We start from the raw sequence: 21,780 nt of genomic DNA, 5'->3' as shown, positions 1-21,780 counted from the left end.
CTGAGGAGAAAAGGGGAAAAAATTAAATAAATTTGGATCTTGTGCACCGCTTGATGGAGAACATAGAAGCATTTAGACCGTCCGATTGAACACACGTCGGATGCCAGCTCTAACACTTAATAGTGAATTGACGTTAGCAACTTCGTTAGCTTTAACTAAGGGGAAGACGGCATTAATTTCGATTTAAAAAGCTGCAAGTGCTAATTAAAAAATTTCAGATACTCCATTCAACGTTAAGCCAAAGTTCAAAAACTGTCCTTGTCACTCATTGTGCATTGAACGTGCCATAAATAATCGAAAGGGTTGATCTGACGATAAAATAATTAAATTCGTGCGCCTACAATCCCTCGGAAGACCACAATAAAGTAAGTTTATTTTCTTTGAATGGATTGAGAAGTCAAAACTTGATTGAATATGCCGCAAGCTAAGATATCACCTCACGGTCACCTTAAATAGTAGTCCTGAAAAGCACCGCAAAATGATGGAATTTCCACAGATCAGACTAATAGAATATTAGATTGGTGCAGTCACCATTTGTCTTTACAGAATCAGTACTCATTAAGCAGTTCAAGTGTATTCCCTCCATACATATATGTATAAACAGAAGCCAAAAATTCTCGCATTTTCACGTCCATTCTTATGCAGCTTGGAGCAGCTTTAAGGAGCGAGGGCACCAGAGAGATGACTGATGAGAGATGAAAAGCATTAACGATCGACTCGAAGCACCTGAACCTGCCGCCGAGCTAACATGAGCTCGTTCATCTGTGCAATTTGAAGCAGGAGTTGACTGATCTTCTGCGCAGTCCAAAAGATTAAATCCTGAGTCAGTGGTCATAAAGAAGATAGACGCTTCTGTACAACTAGATGTGAGAAGCCATGCTAAACAATGAAAGAGTTCCAGGAAGGCGAAACAGAACATCGAATTGCAATATTGAACATCCAAAATGTGTCGTTTGTACAACCGAATATTCCCTATTGACATCGACTCAAATCTTTGACAAAGCGATACACAGTTCTTGACTTCTCATTTTGGGTGATAGCTACGCGAGTAGATACTATGAATCCGGGGATCCTACCCCACATCAGTAACCGGATAGATAAGAGTTCTCACATGTTCAACATGAGATGTTCTGTACCCTTTTACTCGTATTCTGTTGTTCGAATCGCATCGTTTGATCAGTGAAGACTTTCTGGTTTTTTCTGCAGAAGAACAAATTCTAATCGAACACACATCGGCTTTGCACGAGTGACAAACCATAAGTCAGGTCAGCCTGAATTACAAAATACCCAATTGTGCAGCTAACTGCTCCTACCCACATGTTTCCTAGAGAAGTTCGGTTCTTTTTTGTTTCGATTGTGCAGGAAAACTTGTTAATGCAAGTAGTTTCTACTTGACTGCACTGATAGATTGTTCAGAAAAGTAGCATTTTCTCATAAGTTTATATGGATCTACATCGTTTTGCTGCCTCTGACATTGTTTTTGCTCCAAAATCCAGTAGATCCTAATTCTCAGGAGCCTAATAAGGTTGTCTGAATCTTCTGACATTGGAAGCTCTAGTTCTTGAGAAACAACTAAACCGTCTTTCAATTCCCACCCTCGCCAACAATTTTCTAGACCATCGACGACATAAGCCTGCTAAATTCTTCCTTGTTTTGTTCTGCTCAGTTCCTTTTCTCATTCTACATGCTGAAGAAGCACATGAATCTGTGTAAGCCTTGAAAAACCCAAAAGAGAAAAGCAATTACAGCTAGAAACAGGGGCGAACCCAGGTGAATTCTTTTAGCTCCGAATCATCAGCTCTATCGTGCGAATCGAGAAACTAGCGGAGAGACCAAGAAATTGAGAGTGCCCGTCCGTTACCTGGTCCTTGTCTCTGATGAGGAGGAGGAGGGGGTTCTCGCTCGCCTCCGCCACGGGGACTCTGTCCCTGCTCCACCACCACCGCCTCCTCCTGCTCCGCATTCTCGCGTACGCCATCGAGAGCAGGATTACCGCCGCCACTCCGGCCGCCGCCGCAGCAGAGCCGAACGACCAGAAACCCCCCGCGAGGAGCGCGCAGTGGCGGACTCTCGAAGCAATCCCGTAGACGCCGGACCAGAGGATTCCACTCGGCGGACGGCTCGGCAGCGGCGACGGCGGCGGCTCAATCTCCGTCCCGTTAAGAGGAGGAGTAGGCGAGGAGGAAGACGACGATGGCGACAACGGAGACGAGGAAGAAGGAGGTGAAGTGGGTTGAGGTGGTGGTGGCGGTGGTGGTGGGAGACGGTCGAGGCCATCGTGGTGGAGGGAAGGGAACACGGAGGAGGAGGGATGGTGTCGGAGTCCGAGGAAGTCGTCTCTGCCGACGCCGCCGCCGACGCCGTCGTTGGCGTCCCGTCGGGTCGAGCTCGAAGAAGGCCGGGGGAAGCGGGGAGGCGGCGGAGAATCGGGGGAGTGAACGTACTGCCACTCGTCGTCCGCCGCCTCTTCGGTCGCCATTGATTTTGGAGCAGAGAAGGCAGAGAGGAGAAACGCTTCCTCCTTTGTCCGAGAACGTGTCGGGATGTCTGCACTGGCCTGACGGGGTCACATATAACCGAAGTTAATTATGACCGGAATTAATCGCATTTACTTACACTGAAAAAGCGCCATTAATAATATCATTCTATTTCTCACTTTTGCTCGACCATGATTCAGAGCCGGATCAATAATTGATCCGACAAAGTACCATTTGAGTCGAATCAAGTGGTGGTGGGTCCCTCGAGAGCATGACTTGAGCAGTTGGTTCAATGCATTTCTCCGTTCGCGCGTGCATGAAATTCCATGATTTAGAAAAAAAAATTATCTTAAAAGATTTAACCGGCTGCATTACTTGAATAAGATAGTTAAAACATATTTTTTAATATCAACGAAAGTCTATGCCCCATATTTCCATCGAGGATGGACTGATTTTATTTTCTTGTTGATTCATTTTACAAAAGTGACTCAAATTATAATTTAAAAAAAAAAATTCTTGGTGTTGAATTCTTACAAGATAAATGCATCATGTGCAACGAAACACTTTGATGTTCGATCGACTTGTAAATTAAAATTAGGCTTCTTTTTGCTAGAAAAATCAATAGATATTTTACACAATAGATATTTTCTGCACGTACACGAGTTTTTTTTTTCTAACGAAATAAGAGAACCGGAAAAAAAGAAAAATCGGTGAATCAAAAGGGATTATCCGGTTCAATCCGATAGCGCCGGCATCGAGAATGCGACGGGTGGGCTGACGCTGCGTGTGAATACGAGAAGGGACGCGGGACTCGTTGCGCAGGGAAAGAACTTTTCCTTGTCCATCGGCATCTCAAAATATCGCCTTTCCCTTTCTTGGTTTTATTTGGAATGATATTTTGTCGAGAGAAAAAAAAAAAAATCTTTTTCCTAGGAATTGATCATTTTGTCTTTTTGGTGCCGGCCACTGTCGAGATTTTTCTTCCCCGATGAAAATCATATGAGATGACGTGACGAATTCCTACTTGATTTTTTAAATATATTATATTAATGTAAAATATATCATACACACAAGTATTAACGTGCATTTGTTAACAAAGTAGACTCTCTGATAGTAGTTTCGAAAAAATGAGTTGGCTCACATACTTCGTAAAAATTTCACTCGACAATCGTAAGATGTCTATGACCACAGCACATAAGCTCTTTCTTTCTCTCTCTCTTTATCTCTCTCTCATCTGGCAACTTAACACCGAAAAACTTAGTTAATTTCGAGTTTAAGTAATTTTCAAAATTTTTTTTGTTATTATTTGTTAAGTATGTGCGATTTTATCTTATTGACTTTGTTAACGTACTCTCTATCGTTAGCCAGTATCCTAATGGCTTAAGGGCATAATTGGTTAACCTGTGAATACAAAACTACAATGTGATTCTCCAAAATCAATCTTCCTCTTTCCTTCAAACTCTCAATTTCGGTTCGGCTTGCTTTTCTAGAAATGCCCCATTAGATCGAATCAAATTCATGACCATTGGCAACATCCTAAGATAGCAAACACTAAATAGAAATCTTGAGAATAAGTAAGAGTCATGAGGGGACTAAAAAATTGAGGAACTCTTTTCCTCAAGAGTCTCACACGACATAAAAAAGTTGAGATCAAACTTTTGCCACTCTTATTGGTCGTCTCATGCATACGTAGTATGAAATACGTATTACGGTATCAACTCCTTTCCCATGGAGCATATGTCTACACCTTTCAATACCGTACGAGATGATAGTTCGGACATATCCAATGTCTAACTTGAGTTCACGTATCTACTCATTCACTAAATTCATCGGAACTCACATCCGGCATCATAGACGAGATAAAGTAAAATATGTGGGGTATTTTACTCTCGGACATAGTAAGGATTATGTCATCATCTTAACACCGATTAAGGCGACATACGTGTTTTAAGCTTGAGCTCTCGATTATCACCTAGATAATAAGCTTAAAAACAGTCTCATCTCTATTTATCACACTTAAATAGAGGCGATTACCCGTGTGAGTGGGCTAATCTCATATCTCGTCCGACATACTTTCCTAACTTGAAGTAATGCACTAAGCATTAAGATGCATAAAGATCAAACAAAGATTCATAGGCATTAATGATGAAAACACAAATTCATCAAATGTGAACTCTTAGGGAAATTACAATATTCGATACATCATCCTCTACGCAACCTAGAGATTTCACATGGCCACAAACACATCTCTAAGTGGCTTTGTCATAGATCTACCATTCTATGCATAGTATGTACTATAAGTTCACATCTTTTCGTGCAATCATATCCATGACAAAATTATACTTGGTATCTATATATTTGGTCTTGCCATGATATTTGGATCTTTAGTGTACACTTTTGCTGCTTGATTATCATAGTTAACTAATAACAAATCTGCAGCACTTCCAATAACACCTAAATGATCCAATAATCTCTTAAGCCAAACATCTTCTTATAGCTGCTGATAATAGAACTCAATTCCATCGTGGACAAGGCTATATACTTTTGTTTCTTACTTGCTCCAACACATGGTGCCATTATTCGTAAGAGAACAAACCTAGAGGTAGATTTCCTTTCATTTAAATCTCCTCCCAATCAACATCGAGAATAGCCTTAGAGTCGCAGATCCTTTCTATAATAACTCAACATATAATCAGCAGTATTCACTTAACGGCTTTCTGGATTGGATTAGTATCTACTCACCATTCCAACGCAAAACATATGTCGGGTTTGTACACATCATAGCGTACAACAAAGAGTCTATGGCTCAATCCTTCACCTTTTGCAATAGGAGCGTCATTGACTAGCTCCATATTGGCAATTAGTATATCATCAACATATAATGATATGATCACAAATTGATCATTGGATCTTTTGATATATACACAATGATCCTCATCTATCATTGTAAAGTCATATGCCATTATGGCATTATGAAAACGTATATATCATTGTCTTGACGACTGCTTAAAACCATATATCGACCCCCAAAGTCGACATACCTTTTCTTCTTAGCCTTTCACTATGAAACCAACAAAGTTGTTCCATATATATTTCATCCTCTAATTCTCCATTGAGGAAACGGTCTTTACATCCATTTGATGTAACTCAAGATCCATACTAAACACTATTGCCGTAACTATGCGAATCAAGGCAAATCTTACTATAGGAGAAAAATATCTTCATAATCAATTCCTTCCTATTGATTACTTATGCCTTTCAATCGAGCCATCAGCCTTTCGCTTTTCTTTGAGAACTCACTTGTTCCCAATGGCTTTGCGTCCTTTTGGAAGATCAACCAGTTCCAGACTTGGTTTGATTTCATTGACTCCATTTTCTTCTTTCATTGCATAAATCCATTTCTCCTTACTAGGGCAATTTAGAGCCTCATTAATATTTCTTGGCTCATCCTCATCTTGCGGAGCAACCATAAAGTTTCCCTTTCAATGTCAAAACATCGACGGGGAATACTTTGGCGACTTGTTCACCGTATGGGAGATTGTACACTTAGCACATCATTCCCCATTATGCTCCCACTTGGATTAGGTAATGATGATGTCGTCACATCAGGTGGTTGCAATTGAGAATGAGTTGAATTCAATTCATCACATCTTATATTACTCCCACTTGGATGAACTCCATTAATATCATAATCTTAATCCAAGGTTTCAAATAGGAAGTAATCTTCCCTATTTCGCCCTTCTTAGGAAATTCATCCACTAAGAATGTGACATCCCGTGATTCAAATTCAGTTATTCTCCCACTTTCTGCTCACTTACGAACACATACCCTTTTGAGTGTTCGGAGTATCTCATTAAAATACTCTACTTTTATATGTGACTCAATTTCCCAAACTTGTGAGAGGACATATGAGTATAGACAGCATAACCCCATGGCTTAAGTAAACTTAAGTCCGGTTTTATACATATCCATAACTCATATGGAGTGAAACTAATTGATTTGGAAGGCACCCGGTTAAGTATTTAGGCAGTTAACAACACATCACTCCATAAAAGTGATATGTAAGTTAGCATACGCCATCATGGACCTAACCATTTCTAGTAGGGTTAAGTGCAACACCATTTTGTTGAGGAGTATATGGAATAGACAACTGTCTTTCTATTCCTTTTTCATCACATAATTTTCTGAACTCATCAGATAAATATTCTCGACCTCGATCGGATCTCAATACTTTTATTTTCTTGTCTAATTGATTTTCAACCAAGTTCATAAACCTTTTGAAACAACTTATGCTTCAGTTTTGAGAAATCAAATAGACACCGAATCGAGTATAATCATCTATTAAGAGTGATGAAGTAAACAGTCCATGCCTTCCTCTCACATTCATTGAACCACAATCGTCATAATGGATTAAATGCAGAGGAACGTTAGCTCTTTTACCTTTTCCAAATGCTTAAGGGTTTTGCTCGTTTCGGTTCTAACAGTTAAAAACACTTAAAACATCTCATAATTAATCTAAGAAATAATTAGGGAATGTCCCTTCTAATCTATCACCAAAACATACGAGAAGGCGAAGGTACATTTGCCAACCATGGAAAAACTTTTGGAGAGCTCTTATGTCGCCACCAAGGCGCATTCACTCGCGCCACGTAGCGCCTTGTCCACAATCTAAGGGGGTTGAAGTTTTGGCCAACTCAACTATAGTCTTTCTCTTACAAAAGCTTCCACCAACCTCCTATAACCCGGACCACGTTGACCTCCCATAGCCGATCTAACACTTGCTTGCCATTCGGGTGGAAGAGTGTTCAACAAAGCCGGCACCTTCTCAAAATCCGGCATAAGATAACCATTATTGATGATTTCCGTATCATCGATTGACCTTGACCATATGTGATACTAAATCACCATCAAGCCAATTAGAAAATCAGCCTAACTCTTTTCATCACCTTTTAGGCCTAGCTCTTCCTTCGTCCGTTCTCGGGATTGCAGGGTATCCGTGCATTACGCATCATCTCCTTTATTTTGCTCTTACCAACAAAAAGTACGTGAGCACATACATTTTTGCAAAAGTTTCAATCGTTTAAATCGGAAGTTTCAAAGTGAGTGAACCTCGAACAAAAAGTAATAGTAAAAATTACTCTGTATAAATTTAATTTCGGGGAAAAATATAGTTCGTGAGCCTTCCTTTTATACTTCTTCAAAGTATGTCTCTTCCTTAGATCATGAAAATTCCTCAACTGAAATTGGTATAAAAAAATCTTATCACACAATCTTTTAGCTTCATTGAGTACGTATCGATTTGATATTATATTGAAAATCAAAGTGAACGCGCCTACATATAAAAAATTCCCATGAACACATTATCCCAAGGATCAATGGCGCAACAAATTTTCCTCTTGGTGCCGTGTACTTATTATTTGTCCCGATCATCGGACATGTCTATATTCCAATTTATATTGTCAATTTTTGGGGAAAAATTATCAAAAAAGTCATAAATCTATTGCAATTGCATCAATTCAATCCCAAACTTATTTTTTTAGACCAATCGAGTCCTGATTTTTTATAATATTTTTTTTTTTTTTTTCTTTCCCTCTCCCTCCTTCCTCCTCCCTCCTTCTTCCTTTGGCTCTAGTGACCGATTAGAGGGAGGGCTGGCTGGTCGCAGGACTAAGGTGGCCGGGCTAGCTCGCCTCGCCATCGCTGGGCAAGCCCTCGCCGGATCCAACGAGGGGGGCCTCACTATCACCGAGTTTGGCGAGGGCTTGCCTCCCGATCGCCGGGCGAGGCGAGCCCTCACCATATCCGGTGAGGAGGGCCTTGCCAAACGTGACATTGAGCCCCCCTTGTTGGATTTGGCAGGGGCTCGCCCCACCATCGCTAGGTGCAAGCTCGCCAACTGGTGAGGGCTCGCCCTCGCCTAATGACGGCGAGGCGAGCTAGCTTGGCCGCCTCAGTCCGGTGATCGACCGCCCTCCCCCGGCTGGTCGGAGCAAGGGAAGAAGGAAGAGGAAGGAGGGAGGGAGAAGGATAAAAAAAAAAAAAAGAGGAAAAAAATGTCATTGGCGTTGACCGGCTGCCACGTTAGTGCCGGTAGGCCATTTTTGGCCGGATAAATTGATTGAAATAATTGTAAAAAGTTTAGGATTCGGTTGGTTAAAAAATAAATTTAGAAGGCGAATTGACACAATTGTAATATATTTAGGACTTTCTTAGTAATTTTTCCTAATTTTTTGGACTAGTGTGCTGATGAGTACGTCTTGCTTGATTTTAAACTAGCATGACGTGCTTTCAAAACTAGGTGGGAGTTAGGGAGTTGCTGTTAGAGCAAATAGTAATGTGTCGACTATAAACCCAAGTAGAAATTCCTAGAGTGAAATTAGAGTAGGTGGGATGGTGGGCGCATGGAGCATGTGTCTAACTGTACATCTTTTATGTGATATTGGATAAGTCTTTTAAAAGTACAAACTAATACCATTTTTGGTTGCAAACTGTAGGTTGAACCAAAGTAAGTTGGCTTTTTGAAAATTGCCATGATTGAAGGCTCTATCACCATGCTAGCGCGACGGCCGTGAGGTAATTAGGAGATCAAATCGATGCAAACCCAAGCCGAGATATCATCCTTGCCCACTCACGATCGAGAAAAATACTAATTTTTTTTTTGATGAAAACAAAATCAAAATCATTATATCTAGGCCCACCCGTTTGCCTGTCTGGCTTACTGCGTTTGGATTGGGCCCCATCGAACCTCCGGCCCAAACGATCGGATCCATCGATCGACAATAACAGACCCCTCCTTCCCAAATCCAAATCGAGCCCAACACACGCTCTCCAAAACGAAGAAAGGCCCAACGCCTCGAACCGTCGCTGTCGGAATCAGATCGAATGTTGCCGGATCGAGCCTGATCCTCGATCAACTCGTTCGACGCACGATGCTCGCCCGCAAGTGCGATGCGAGTCTTCTTCCATGGTGGGATGATGATGAGCTTGACTAGCCGTTGGCCTCCGCCGCGACCATCTTTTCTAGCTGTTGACTTCCGCAACCACCCGTCTTCTCCATTAAACTAAATGCCCGCCACCAATCTGGGATCGCCATGCCCCAACGTCGAGATCGGTCCTGAAAACGAGTGTCCATCAAGCCTCGGCACATGTCCTCGCACTCGCCCCGTCGCGACGATATTGGGCACTTGTCTTTGTCCATTTCCCTTCTATCTTTTTTAGGCCACGAAGAGAGAAGTGTTCGCCAAGCTGCGAAGCGGAAACTTCACTCGGTCTCTCCTGTGCAGATCGCTTCCGTATCTAAATAAAGGCGCGTGGCCCAATCGGGCTAACTGCTCTTCTCGACACATCGAATTCTGGGCATTCGTCCGGTCGGTCGGATATCAGCTACCCCTTGTCATTAATAAGCAGGTGCTAGCGACAGATCCTACACGGTCCTCGTATAGCCACTTCTCGTCGGAAGGAGGCGCCAGGTTTGATGCTTCCCATCAGTTTGCCTGCTTGCTGTTTGGTTCGGTGAATACGCGACTGTTCTGTATGCAGTTCGTCGTTCTGTCGTTAGATTGTCAGACAGTTTTAGAGTAAGATGCGAAGTGGGTTTGGTTTCCTTAACTCTGCATGTTCCGGCGATCCTAGCCTGGAGTTTAAGCGGCAAAGTTCGTTCTCGAACTGAGTTGGTTAATCGAGGCATACTTAAAGTGCCGCGGGCTTTGTTTCAGATGCAGCTTCATGTTAATGTTTTTTTTTTTTTCACTTCGATATACCGCGATTTCGAATTTGAACCACTAAGGATGTGAATAAGTTGTGGACTTTTCAGTTCATTCCGCTAGATGTCTTAAAAATGATTGCTTCACTGGCTGATCGTACCTCTGTGCCTTGTTTGATTGCTGCTTATTGTTTCTCCCCCTCCTCTTATGGAAGCAAAGTTTGTGGTTTGATCTTATGTGTATCTAGATTTGCTTGTAGTGTAGAGATTCTATTTATCGGAATCTAATTTCCAAATTTTGACGATGGTGTTCCAGTGATTCCGTGTGCTTAGCACTACGTTCTTGCAGCTTTAAACCCTGACAAACAAAATCACGTCTCTTTCTTTCGCGTGCTTCCTTTTCATGTCTTTTCAATGCTTTTACTTTTTAACTTGCAGGAATTAGCGGTTTATCCCTTCTTTCTTTGAAGTTGTTGGCATATCAAGAAAGAAATGCTCGTATCTGCTCTTTTGACCTCCGTTGGAATAAATACGGGCCTTTGCTTTTTATTCTTCATATTATACTCGGTCCTGAGAAGGCAACCGAGTAACTATGAAGTTTATATACCACGGCAGGTAGCCGAGGGGAAATCTAATAAAAGAAGCTATTTCAACCTAGAGAGATTAATTCCTTCTCCTGGGTGGGTGAAGAAGGCATGGAAGCTTTCTGAAGAGGAGCTATTGTCTATATCAGGCTTGGATGCTGTTGTATTTATGCGGATTATTATTTTCAGGTGATTCAAGCTCTCGGAATGCAAGCATTCTTGTCGCCAGTTCTAAGTTCAACCTGATTTCTTTTTGTTTCTTTTGATGGGTATCACATACCTGATTTGGGAGTTTCTCTTAGTGCTGGAATGAGGATGCCCATTTTCGGAATTTTTTTGTAATAAGGATTGCTGAATGCTTCATAGACGCTGCTTTAAGGATGTTCTTACCCTCTCATTTCTCCTGTGGAAGTGACGCATCTGATTTCTGTTTGGTTTAAAGTTGATATGATGAAACTTTCAAACTCATAGTGGGAACTGTTGTAGAAAGATTCCTAGAGTTCAGTAAGAGAGTTACACATCTCCTGTGGGAATGACATGATTTTTGTGGAATAGAATTGGCAAACAGAACCTGCTTACTGAATATTCCAAGTGGAGGATCGGAATATTTGTGTCTCTCTTGATTAAGAAGTCATTCTTACATTTTTCTTAATTTAGAAAACAGAACCTTTTTCACAACAACTTTTTACTTTCCTCAGCCATTTTATATGAAGATTTAGCCATGCCTGATGCAGGCTCCACAACCTTATGTCTGAATGCCATCTTTATGGTTTACTTTACTTCTTCGATTACTTCCTGTCTGTAAGCAAGAGCACTATTATTTTGGCTTAATATTATGACCTGGCTGCTTCATGATTATATAGTAGTCATTGGATAGTAGCAACTCCTCTGAATTGGATAGTTGAATCTGAAGGTTGAATCATTCTTTGATTTAGCCTCATATAATTGTCATTTGTTGGAAGGATACGAGACCATGTTGTAGCTGTATTCAAGCTATATTACGTTGCGTAAATGTTTCCTGATTTTTATAGGTAAAGCTGTCTAGCCAGCAGGTGTCAATCCCTCAGTCCTCTTTGAATTCCCTCCCTCTCTCAGCCCTGTTGTCTTAAGTGAGGGTGAGGTGACATAGCGAGCGGTATTCCAACATTGAATGCTTGAATAGACCTATCTACCCAAAATTCCTGAGAAGATATGATGTTTTCATGTTTCCTTGTACAGCTTATTAGGGTCGGTGCAAAGGGTAGTAAAGGCTCTCTTTCTGTTTTGCATCTCCCAAATTGCATCCTGGATGAGAGTAGAAGCTAATTTGTGACGATTGAAAGTTTGATTATGCTTCTTCTGATTTATAATGATTCTAAACCGTTGTTTAATGTGTCATTAGGGATTCAAACTGATTCTGAGTTTTCATTTGTAGTGCTCATTGGATAACAGATCTCAAGGAATACATCCCTCTCTGTTTGATTGAGGGGAATGCTTGTTAACTTCTTTCACATGATGTGTATGGAGAAAATCCATCATGACAGAGCATCAAGTATTAACAATAAGCTCAAGTAAATAAAGAAACAATTGAAAAAGCATTTGTATTATAATTTTTTCTAAAGAAATGACTGGGATGAGGGAAGTTAGGTCTGAACTTTGGATATATGTTAGCCTTTCTTCCTGCTATTCTTATGTGTCTCCATTATAATGAGTTGTGGCTATGGTAATTGGTGCACTAGCTTCTCCAGATCATGTATTTACTTACCTCGTTGGCTCTTCCTAATACAGTTTTGCTTTTGATCTGAATTTTGCAGCTTGAGAGTATTTGCATTTGCGGGGGTTATTGGAGTCTTCATCCTTCTTCCATTGAACTGCACTGGTGATCAGCTTGAGGATATTGACTTTGTTGATTTTTCAAACAACTCACTGGATGTATTTACAATATCAAATGTAAATAATGGTTCAAACAGGTATGTTCTTTGTTTTTTTTTTTTTTTTTTTGCTCATCTGTTTTTTGTTAATTTTTATGACCGTTGGCAGGGAAGAATGAGTAGATATATATGTTTGTATCCTTATATAACTTTGACCAAAGTTGAATGCTTTGTTAAATCTTCTGGGATGAGAAAACTTGATTTGTCAGTAATATCAAGAATTTCAAGCCCTGTTGCTAGCTTGACATTAACACCACTGAGTCATCAACTTTTGTTGCAAGGATGTATCACCTCTAATGTGAAAGATAAACAACTCTTTGTCTTTTCTTGCTGCCGGCATTATCTCATGACCATACTTTACCTGTCATCTATCTTTAAATTGAATTTTTAAAATTAAGTCCCAAATACATTTCAGATGCTGAGAAGATTCTATCTCTGCATCTTTTTTACTTTTTATTTCCCTGTTAATTCAATGGTAGGCCTTTGAATCTTTCATTAATTTAAGAAATATGAACATCAATCACTCCATACGCCATCTCCTTTGTGAGGCTATATATCTGAAATCTGCCTTAGCTGATCACCCGTTTTTTCTTAGGTGGCTTCCATTTGCATTTGAGGATTGAGAATTTTCACCATGTGCTCCACCTTTTTTGTGTCCACAGTAATTCATTGCTACTGCTGAAGCTGGATTGTTTCTATCATTTCTTGTGTAACTTGCTAGCATAATGTACAGGAGCTTGCAGTTCCATGCTGGTACTGTGCTTTTGCATTTTCAAGGTTTTTCTTTCGGTTCACATGATATGTGAAATATCCCATGGGTGTGGGACAACTGGAAACTTATCGTGATTGGATATCCTTGTTTTGTGGGATTTTATATAAGCTAAAACCCTATTTTGCAATCTTCATTGACTTATTTATTGCATAAAGCCTGAAAGTAAGCTTAACTGACCAAACATCATCTTTAGGTTGTCACCTTCTTTAGTTGCATCAAATCTTTTAATAGCGAGCTTAATTAAGGTTTATTTGGTAATGAAATGGTCAAGTTATTAGCTAAGGAGCTGATCGTAGTATGAGAGAGAATCTTGACCAACACATGAAGCCTGCCCGGCAAGTGCATCTTAAGTATTAAGAGATGTACTATTTTGTACGTCCATGCTGTGATCACCTTAAAAGAATTCTCTTTCTTGTTTTAAACTTTCAAGGTTGGTGAAAGTACATAACATTTTTTTTTTTTAATATTTCTTTGGCAGGTTATGGGTTCACTTCTGTGCCGTTTATGTTGTCACAATATTTGTCTGCTTTCTACTGTACTATGTAAGTTCCAAGTTTATATTCTTGAAAGTTTCTTCTTATACTCTCTGATAACTGATAATACATAAAAAAAATTTGTATCATATCAGAAGGCGAATGCCAAATAAATTGTTTACTGTTGCTTGGTTTTTTGTTCATCTCATGAGAAGCAACCTGGTCATTAAGGGGATTATTTAATTTCTTATATACCTTTCTGTCTGGACCTAGAAGCATATGAAAGTTCTCAGGGAAGGATGGGGCATATTATGAGAACAAGTTCAGCGATATTAAAGTAGTCTGTGTAATTGCAGGAATACAAAAATGTTTCATCAAAAAGGATAGCTTACTTTTATGCCTCCAAGCCCCAGCCACATCAGTTCACCATCCTTGTCCGGAGCATCCCCGTGTCTGCTGGAAGCAGTGTCAGTGATAGTGTTGAGAGATTCTTTAGAGAATATCATCCATCTACATATCTGTGTCACATGGTCATTCGACGGACCAACAAGCTACGAAACCTAATTGTAAGTCCTTTGGGCTACTTGATATTTCTTATCATCTTTCCTTAGCTGTATACCCGAGGATGCCTTCCTCTTTTTTCAGTGACAAGAAGCTCGCCGCCTTAAGTAGGTGAACCATGTGTTTTTGATTAATTCTACAATTCTCATAAATTTGGTAAGATGTAAGCTAAAACTAATGTGGGTGACCCAAGCATGATTATATTTTGCACTTGGTAGTGTGCAGACTTGAACTGAGCCATGGACCTAATTTACCTTCATGCGTTCCTCTGCCACTATGCTCACCCAGTTGCTTGATGGACTATTTCACTTGATATGTCTGTTTGATCAAAAGTTGACCAGAATTTGTTATGGCTCTCATATTCACTCTGAAATTGCGATTGGTTCCTAGAGATCTGGAGATTGTGTTTTGTAGCCAGAGGCATTATGAACATAGTACCGCTGATGTTGATTGACTAATATCTATTGTATTAAACTGATGGCCTTTTGCAACCATTGTTATAGATGGACAGACTAAGGATGCTACTCTCAGTAAAAAATAAATAAATCATACAGCACCTTTCCAAAAGAGTTGGAAATCTTACAGGCTCCAATGATTGTGATGAAACCATCTGACTTATTGCTAATCTAGGCAAAGGAGTGTTACTGTGCTGGCTTTCTTTAGATGGGGTCAAGCTACCTATATGCTCAATTCTACCATGCTGGATTGAGTAATCTTGTTTGTCTTGCTTTTCACAATATATAATGAGTCCCATAAAACCATGTCCTTTTTTATCTGTATTTGCCAGCTTTATCATAGATCATTGGTGATAAGTAAGAAGAATTTCTTGACAAGTTAGGTGCTTTAACTTTCTGCCCCATGTGCCTTTTTCATTCCGTCGAAAATCGGTTTTGTGGTATAGATGATTATGACCTTCATATGTTTGCTTGGGAATAGAGGCTGCCGTAGGTGCATGTACCACAGAAGTTTGGGCTTGGATTTTATGTCCAAAATTGGTTAATGGGTAATGTTCTTTTGAAATTTTCTTATGTGAGATGTACTTAATGGCTTCAACGGATTGATTATTTTCTGGATTAGCTGAGCCTCTACAAATTTGGATTAGTTTCGTCTTCCCTCAGTGCCATTAGTCTCTAGACAAATAAAAGGAAAGTTGAGTCTTTGGAATAACAATGATATGTTTTAAAGCAATATTTTAGGTCTTTTCTCTTTTGGCCAAATGTTCTGTTTTAATCAATCTATTTGATTTTTCTCCCCACAAATGCCATCTCTCACTTTATGATTTCATTTTTCTCTAGAATGATAGTAAGAAATTGTATAGAAGGCTTATACACATGCAAGCTGATCCCGCACAACAGAAGTATAAGCGTAGCAGCCGCTTTGGTTTGTTCGGACGCAAAGTTGACCTTGTGGATCAGTATGAGAAGAGGCTGGAAGACTTGGAGGAGAATGTGAGGTTCGAGCAGTCTGAAGTTTCCTTGGCCGGAGAAGTACGTGTATAATTATTTCTTGATTCTCTGAACATATTTTAGTTCCTTATCATGTGTATACGCTCCCTTGAAAGATACTTATCCTGCCTACAATTGAGTACCACATGTAAAAATGGACAGCCTAGGTCTAGGAAGATAACTTATATACAGCTAAAGTTGCATCATCATTCTCGCTATGATTGCCATCCATCTATAAGCAAAGTGAAAACTTGCTTGCATTCTCCTGTGGGAATAGACATCCTGGCCAGTCTCATTTTTTTATTAGGCACGGCACAAGGAATGCCGTGCCATGGTCACTGATTTTCTCATATGAATATATTATTGTTTCCACTACAAAGCAAAACCATAGTTCTGAGAGAATTTCAATCATGATTCTCACATGCAAGTCCAATGTCTGCAAAACAGCAGTGTTGCCTGTCCTTTTAGCATAAAAAAGATAAGAGAGGAGTGTCAGCTGAAGATTGGCTTCTGATGTACGTTTCCATTTCAAACTTATAATGATTTAACTTGTGCTCAACCTATCCCTCTGGACCCGAAAATGAGGAAAAAATATTTCTTTAATAGGAAAATTTCAAGAATCTAATCCTACCATAGGTAACATCTGAATTGCAGCCATGCATTAGGGAAAAAGTTCTTGTCAAATCAATGTTGTTCAAGCTGTAGTACCTTTCTTTTAGGCTATTAACATCTTGAGCTGTGGGTTTGATGCTTAGTGCTGCCAATTTAAAATTTTTGCTAAATCGATACTGCTCAAGTTGATGCATATTTCTGCCCTCGTTTCCGTCTTGAGCATGTGTATCTTATTGCTTTTGATTTCATCTTAAAAATTTATAGGAAGTTCGTGCTGCCTTTGTTTCCTTCAACTCAAGGTACGCCGCGGCAACTGCTTTCCACTTGCAGCAGGGAATCAATCCCACTCAGTGGCTAACAGAGGAAGCTCCTCCACCTGATGATGTTTACTGGCCTTTCTTTTCTTCATCCTTCATGCGGAGATGGATATCTAGGCTGGTTGTCATAGTTTCCTGTATACTTCTCACAATATTATTTCTCATCCCTGTTCTAGTGGTGCAAGGTCTGACTAACCTGAGTCAATTGGAAGGGTGGTTCCCCTTCCTAAAAAGCATTCTAACCCTGTAAGTGATCATTCTTAAAATTACTAATCCGGCACATCTGCGCTCACATGTGGCGTTGTTTATTGCCCCCCACTTCTCTCTCTCTCTCTCTCTCTCGCACACTCACACACACACCCACCCACACACACACACACATCTTTTAGCGCTGTTGATGTTTGTTACAGTTTTTATTGTGTTATTTCTCACTGATGCAAAGCCTCACCTCATAAATTTCCTTGCAGAACATTTGTCAGTCAAGTGATTACTGGCTATCTCCCCAGTCTCATTCTCCAGTTGTTCCTGAAAATTGTGCCTCCCATAATGGAGTTTCTCTCTTCACTCCAGGGATATATTTCTCATAGTGCAATAGAGAGGAGTGCTTGCAACAAGGTGCTGTGGTTCACAATATGGAACATATTTTTTGCAACGGTATTTTCAGGGTCAGTTCTATATCAGGTCTCCATAGTCCTTGACCCAAAAAATATTCCAGCCAAGCTCGGTGTTGCAGTTCCAGCACAGGTGAGCCTGCTTCTTTCCGGGACATAATGTTCAAGCGCATAGAGTTTGGAATTTGAAATGATAATACTGAGCACTGGACATAGTTGTGCACGGCAACTTTGTGAAAATGACAGATGAAACATACTAATTTCTTTCTTCTTTTCCTGATTTGTCATTAATTTCCTGAAGTATTTAATTTTACCCACTTTCCTACTTTGTGAAAAATGGCCAGATGGTCGGATATAAGTTTCACCTCTATAGGCTTTTGGCTGTTTGGACTGTGATTTTTCTGCTTACTTTGACCTGCCTTAGTAGCTAACTGTATGAAGTAATAAATGCTCAACATATTGCCTCTTGAGCTAGGCCCATCTTATTTTAAATCATGAAGGCGTTTATCTGATACTAGTTTCTGATATCAAGCTAACTATAGATATCTTCTGGAAATTTAGGCTTGAGCGGGAATGGAGTTTTTTTTTTTTTTTTTTTGGAAGACTTAACTTCTAGTTGGCATTTTGGAGGTGTGCCTGTCCTGCATACAAGCATACAAGCATATGATCAAAAAATTTGTCAGAAGATAACTATAGATATCAAATCATTTTAAATCATGAAGGCGTTTATCTGATGCTAGGTTCTGATATCAAGCTAACTACAGATATCTTCTGGAAATTTAGGCATGAGTGGGAATGGAGGTTTTTTTGAAGATTAACTTCTAGTTGGCATTTTGGAAGTGTGCCCTTTCCTGCATAAAAGCATATGATCAAAAAATTTGTCAGAAGATGCTAAATAACTTTGATGTCGAACTCTTTTAAAGTAGAACGTACATCATTCCTCAAGTCTAAAATGACCTTTAAATGAGCAAAACAACTTTTGTGCAAAAAGCTTGCATCTAATTCAAAAATATTGGTCCTTTCATTGATAAAACATGCCAGGTGGGAATGCATGGTCTCATAAGTTGACAAGGCTTCTTGATCAAGTTGTTAGCTAAGGTTTTAGTCATCAGTATAATTGCTGACTTAGTGGTTGTTGACTCTCCTACTTCCTCCTGAACATTCTAATACAGCTATGTTCACTCAACGCCAGCCTAAGGCTATTGTAAATGCATTTTTCCCTGTGGGGGCTTCTCTGATTTGATATTCTATCTTTTGGGAGGTCATTCCTCTGGGGTTGCCTGATTGCGGAACTAAACTACGTTGTCAATCCAGATAGCCAATGACGCCCTATGCGCCTAAGTAGCGACCATTTGAAATATTGATCTAGACTTGTCATGGCTTGCAATGTGATATCTATTATGGCAGGCATCGTTCTTCATTGCTTATGTGGTTACATCTGGATGGACCAGCACCTCGTCAGAACTCTTTCGCATAATCCCTTTTATTTGGAGTCTAATGAAAAGACCTTTTGTAAGAGATACAGATGAGGAATTTGAAGTTCCATCGATTCCCTATCATAGGGACATCCCACGAATTCTCTTCTTCGGACTACTGGGTATTACTTACTTCTTCCTGGCTCCACTTATCCTGCCGTTCCTCCTAATTTACCTATGTCTAGCATATATTATCTTTCGGAACCAGGTTAGTGGTCATCTCCTTTTTACTTTCTCATCATTAATTTATAGCTTTTTCACACCTCTGGAATTTCAGTTTAGTTCTAGGCTGATATGGAGTATCAAAGGGTGAGCTTTATGCCTCTTTTCCGGGGTACCATGTCTAAAGTACAATTGCTTTGTGTTTGACATATTAACCTGATAATGATCTGAGGCATTTCTGCACCCACTGGGTTGCTCGTTTCAAATATCTATGTCTCCAATTCTTATGTTAATTATTTATCAATGTGAAGACTCCACAACATTTTCCAATCAATATTTCGATTTGGGAAAACACTGATACATGCACTAATATTTTGCAGTTCTTAAATGTCTATGCACCAAAGTATGAAACTGCTGGAAAGTTTTGGCCGATTGTTCACAATTCGATGATATTTTCCCTAGTGCTGATGCATTGTATTGCTGTGGGAATTTTTACGGTGAAGAAGCTCTCTTTAGCGCCAACCCTCATTGTCCCTCTTCCAATCCTCACTCTTCTTTTCAATGAGTACTGCCGGAAACGCTTCTTGCCCATGTTTGTTGCTTATTCTGCTGAGGTACAGTGTTATTGGTAAACATTATTCACTATTACATGCTGGGGTTTATCGTATACGTTTCTTTGTTGGATGTTAAGTTCAACAAATGCAATATTCTTCACTTTGATCATGTACAGATAATTTGGGTTAAGCATGATTTTCACTATTTTTGCCCAAATAACCTTCTTATAGAGCTATAGATTTCGTGATAATAAAGGGTTCTCTTGTTTTGCAACTGGCTTGGATCAGGATTGCTTCTTTGCCTTATTTGTTTCTCAAAAAATCAAATATACATCTCCTTCAGAAGAAGCCAAATTTTTTTAATAAGTAGAACAAGAAAACATGCTACAAGTGTCGGTATAATCAAGTCCTTTTTTTCCCTTTCTTACCTTCTAAATGATCCTTTGTGATTTTTTTCTTTTTTGCTCCCATGTAATATCACTTTGGTTAATCCATTTGCAGACTTTGATAAAGAAGGATAGGGAAGATCAGAACGATCCATCAATGTCGGAATTTTTGGATAAGTTGGTGACTGCCTACCAGGACCCTGCCTTAATGCCAATTCAGTATTCTGTACACTCTGACGGTCTGAACAGTCCCCTTATCTCGTCTGCTGAAGTGTGAGGGCGATATTTGCGTTGTTCTTATACTAGCATCAAGGTGACTTCTGGGGAGCTCTGTGGGGTTCAGTTCATATCCTCAATTTGACGAAAAAAATTAAGCAAGCGGCATGTCTCGCATGTATGCCTAGTGGTCTGTGCTCCGCCTGGTACCTTATTTTATACCAAAGTGCTGTGCCTGGTACTTGTTTGCTGTAAATTAGCACTTGCCCTCGCATGATTTTGCAGACATCTCTTTTGTGTCGGCAAGTTAATTTTTTGGTGTACTTAATTTTTTTGTCATAATAGGAACGTTCATTGCTCAAAATGGGCTGTTCTTTGTATTCCCTATAGTATGAGTGCCCTGTTGTAAAAGTATGTTCCTAGACTGATACTAGTTTTTTCTAGACTTGATGCTTTGCTCGAATTGATACTTGTTACTACCAATACAATACCATTTTCTTGTACATCAAAACAATGGTCAACAATAAACTGATTTTTCAATTCCTCGGCATCGTCGGATGATTCCACAAGTAACTGTGCCGTTGGCTGTTACTTTGCTCACTTTTCTCGAGCAAGTGCTTCGCGGGGATTTGCCTAATCCTAGAGGGTACCAGAAACGAGAAGTGGCATTCATTATTTACTGAAATAGGTGAATTAATATATGGATCCCTACAACTTTGGCAGCTATTAACATCATCTTTGCGATTACCACGAGCCAAAGAGACAATGCAATGACTACCACAAGTTGATCTTGCATTAAAATCACCATCATACCACATTCTGATACTTGTAATATGTGGCTGCTGTTACTCACGAAATAATGATCCCCTTATCCAGATATTAAGGATCGATCAGTGGCTTGCCAGTGATGTTGACATTAAAAGCTCTTTACTAGGAAAAATAATTAGCTGATCCCAGTGCAAATGGGTTCAGTCGTTCCGAACCTCTCAATCATGCGGGGCTCCATGTAAAGCTTATATCGTTCAATGATTACGACCAAATAGGCTCATGTGCATCCGAATCTTTTTCTAGAATCTTCCTTCTTACAATGCTCAATAATGGCCGCTGAGAGCAAACTCACCTTGACATTGGAGTATACAAGAATTTCTATCTAAAGCCAAAGAAATTAATGAAATTATTGTTTAATATTGGACTTGGAAGAAATGGCAAAACTACTTCTTGGAAAACATCAATAACTGAGCTAGGCAAATCTTTTTGAATCGTTAAGCTTTTCCCTGAGTAATCAGCCACGAGATCGGTTTTTTCTTGAAGTAGGCATCAATTCGTTCTGATAAGAATCGTATACAACCACCTTTAAGTTAGATAATCGCCAAAGGTAACGGTTCTCTTTCCACCTGAAAGTAGCAACAAAAATGTCTGCAAACAAGCATCAAGGACAAGATCACTGAGCACTATCCCACATATAAATTGATGACACAACTTTGGCAAAGTCATGAATCCCAAGCAATTACGATATCTTCACA

General features: G+C 39.8%; 2 protein-coding genes across 2 annotated transcripts; one reads left to right on the top strand and one right to left on the bottom strand.

Annotated features, from left to right (window-relative positions):
* Nucleotides 1-469: 469 nt before the first annotated feature.
* Nucleotides 470-2,568, bottom strand: LOC104433424 (CASP-like protein 4A1). The gene is made up of 2 exons (XM_010046167.3): nt 1,862-2,568; nt 470-795 (listed from the first exon to the last, which is right to left on the bottom strand). The coding sequence occupies exons 1-2, from the start codon at nt 2,477-2,479 to the stop codon at nt 706-708; spliced, it is 708 nt and encodes a 235-aa protein (XP_010044469.2). The 5' UTR covers nt 2,480-2,568; the 3' UTR covers nt 470-705.
* Nucleotides 2,569-9,401: 6,833 nt separating this feature from the next.
* LOC104433423 (CSC1-like protein At1g69450) lies at nt 9,402-20,797 on the top strand. The gene is made up of 11 exons (XM_010046166.3): nt 9,402-9,946; nt 10,618-10,952; nt 12,557-12,712; nt 13,924-13,987; nt 14,275-14,484; nt 15,775-15,966; nt 16,801-17,099; nt 17,321-17,597; nt 18,872-19,147; nt 19,482-19,715; nt 20,157-20,797. Exons 2-11 carry the CDS (start codon nt 10,672-10,674, stop codon nt 20,316-20,318), a joined length of 2,151 nt encoding a protein of 716 aa, XP_010044468.2. The 5' UTR covers nt 9,402-9,946; nt 10,618-10,671; the 3' UTR covers nt 20,319-20,797.
* The last annotated feature ends 983 nt before the right edge of the window (nt 20,798-21,780 follow it).

This window comes from Eucalyptus grandis, chromosome 2 (genome assembly GCF_016545825.1).
Source record: "Eucalyptus grandis isolate ANBG69807.140 chromosome 2, ASM1654582v1, whole genome shotgun sequence".
Taxonomy (NCBI): Eukaryota; Viridiplantae; Streptophyta; class Magnoliopsida; order Myrtales; family Myrtaceae; genus Eucalyptus; species Eucalyptus grandis.
This window is presented reverse-complemented; position numbering and strand designations above follow the sequence as displayed.

Coding starts and splice junctions, on each gene's coding strand:
- LOC104433423 (XM_010046166.3), top strand. CDS start 10,672: ATGCTCGTATCTGCTCTTTTGACCTCCGTTGGAATAAATACGGGCCTT. Junction 13,988..14,274: donor TCTGCTTTCTACTGTACTAT/GTAAGTTCCAAG, acceptor GTGTAATTGCAG/GAATACAAAAATGTTTCATC. Junction 15,967..16,800: donor AAGTTTCCTTGGCCGGAGAA/GTACGTGTATAA, acceptor AAAAATTTATAG/GAAGTTCGTGCTGCCTTTGT.
- LOC104433424 (XM_010046167.3), bottom strand. CDS start 2,479: ATGGCGACCGAAGAGGCGGCGGACGACGAGTGGCAGTACGTTCACTCC. Junction 796..1,861: donor TCATCAGAGACAAGGACCAG/GTAACGGACGGG, acceptor TGGACTGCGCAG/AAGATCAGTCAACTCCTGCT.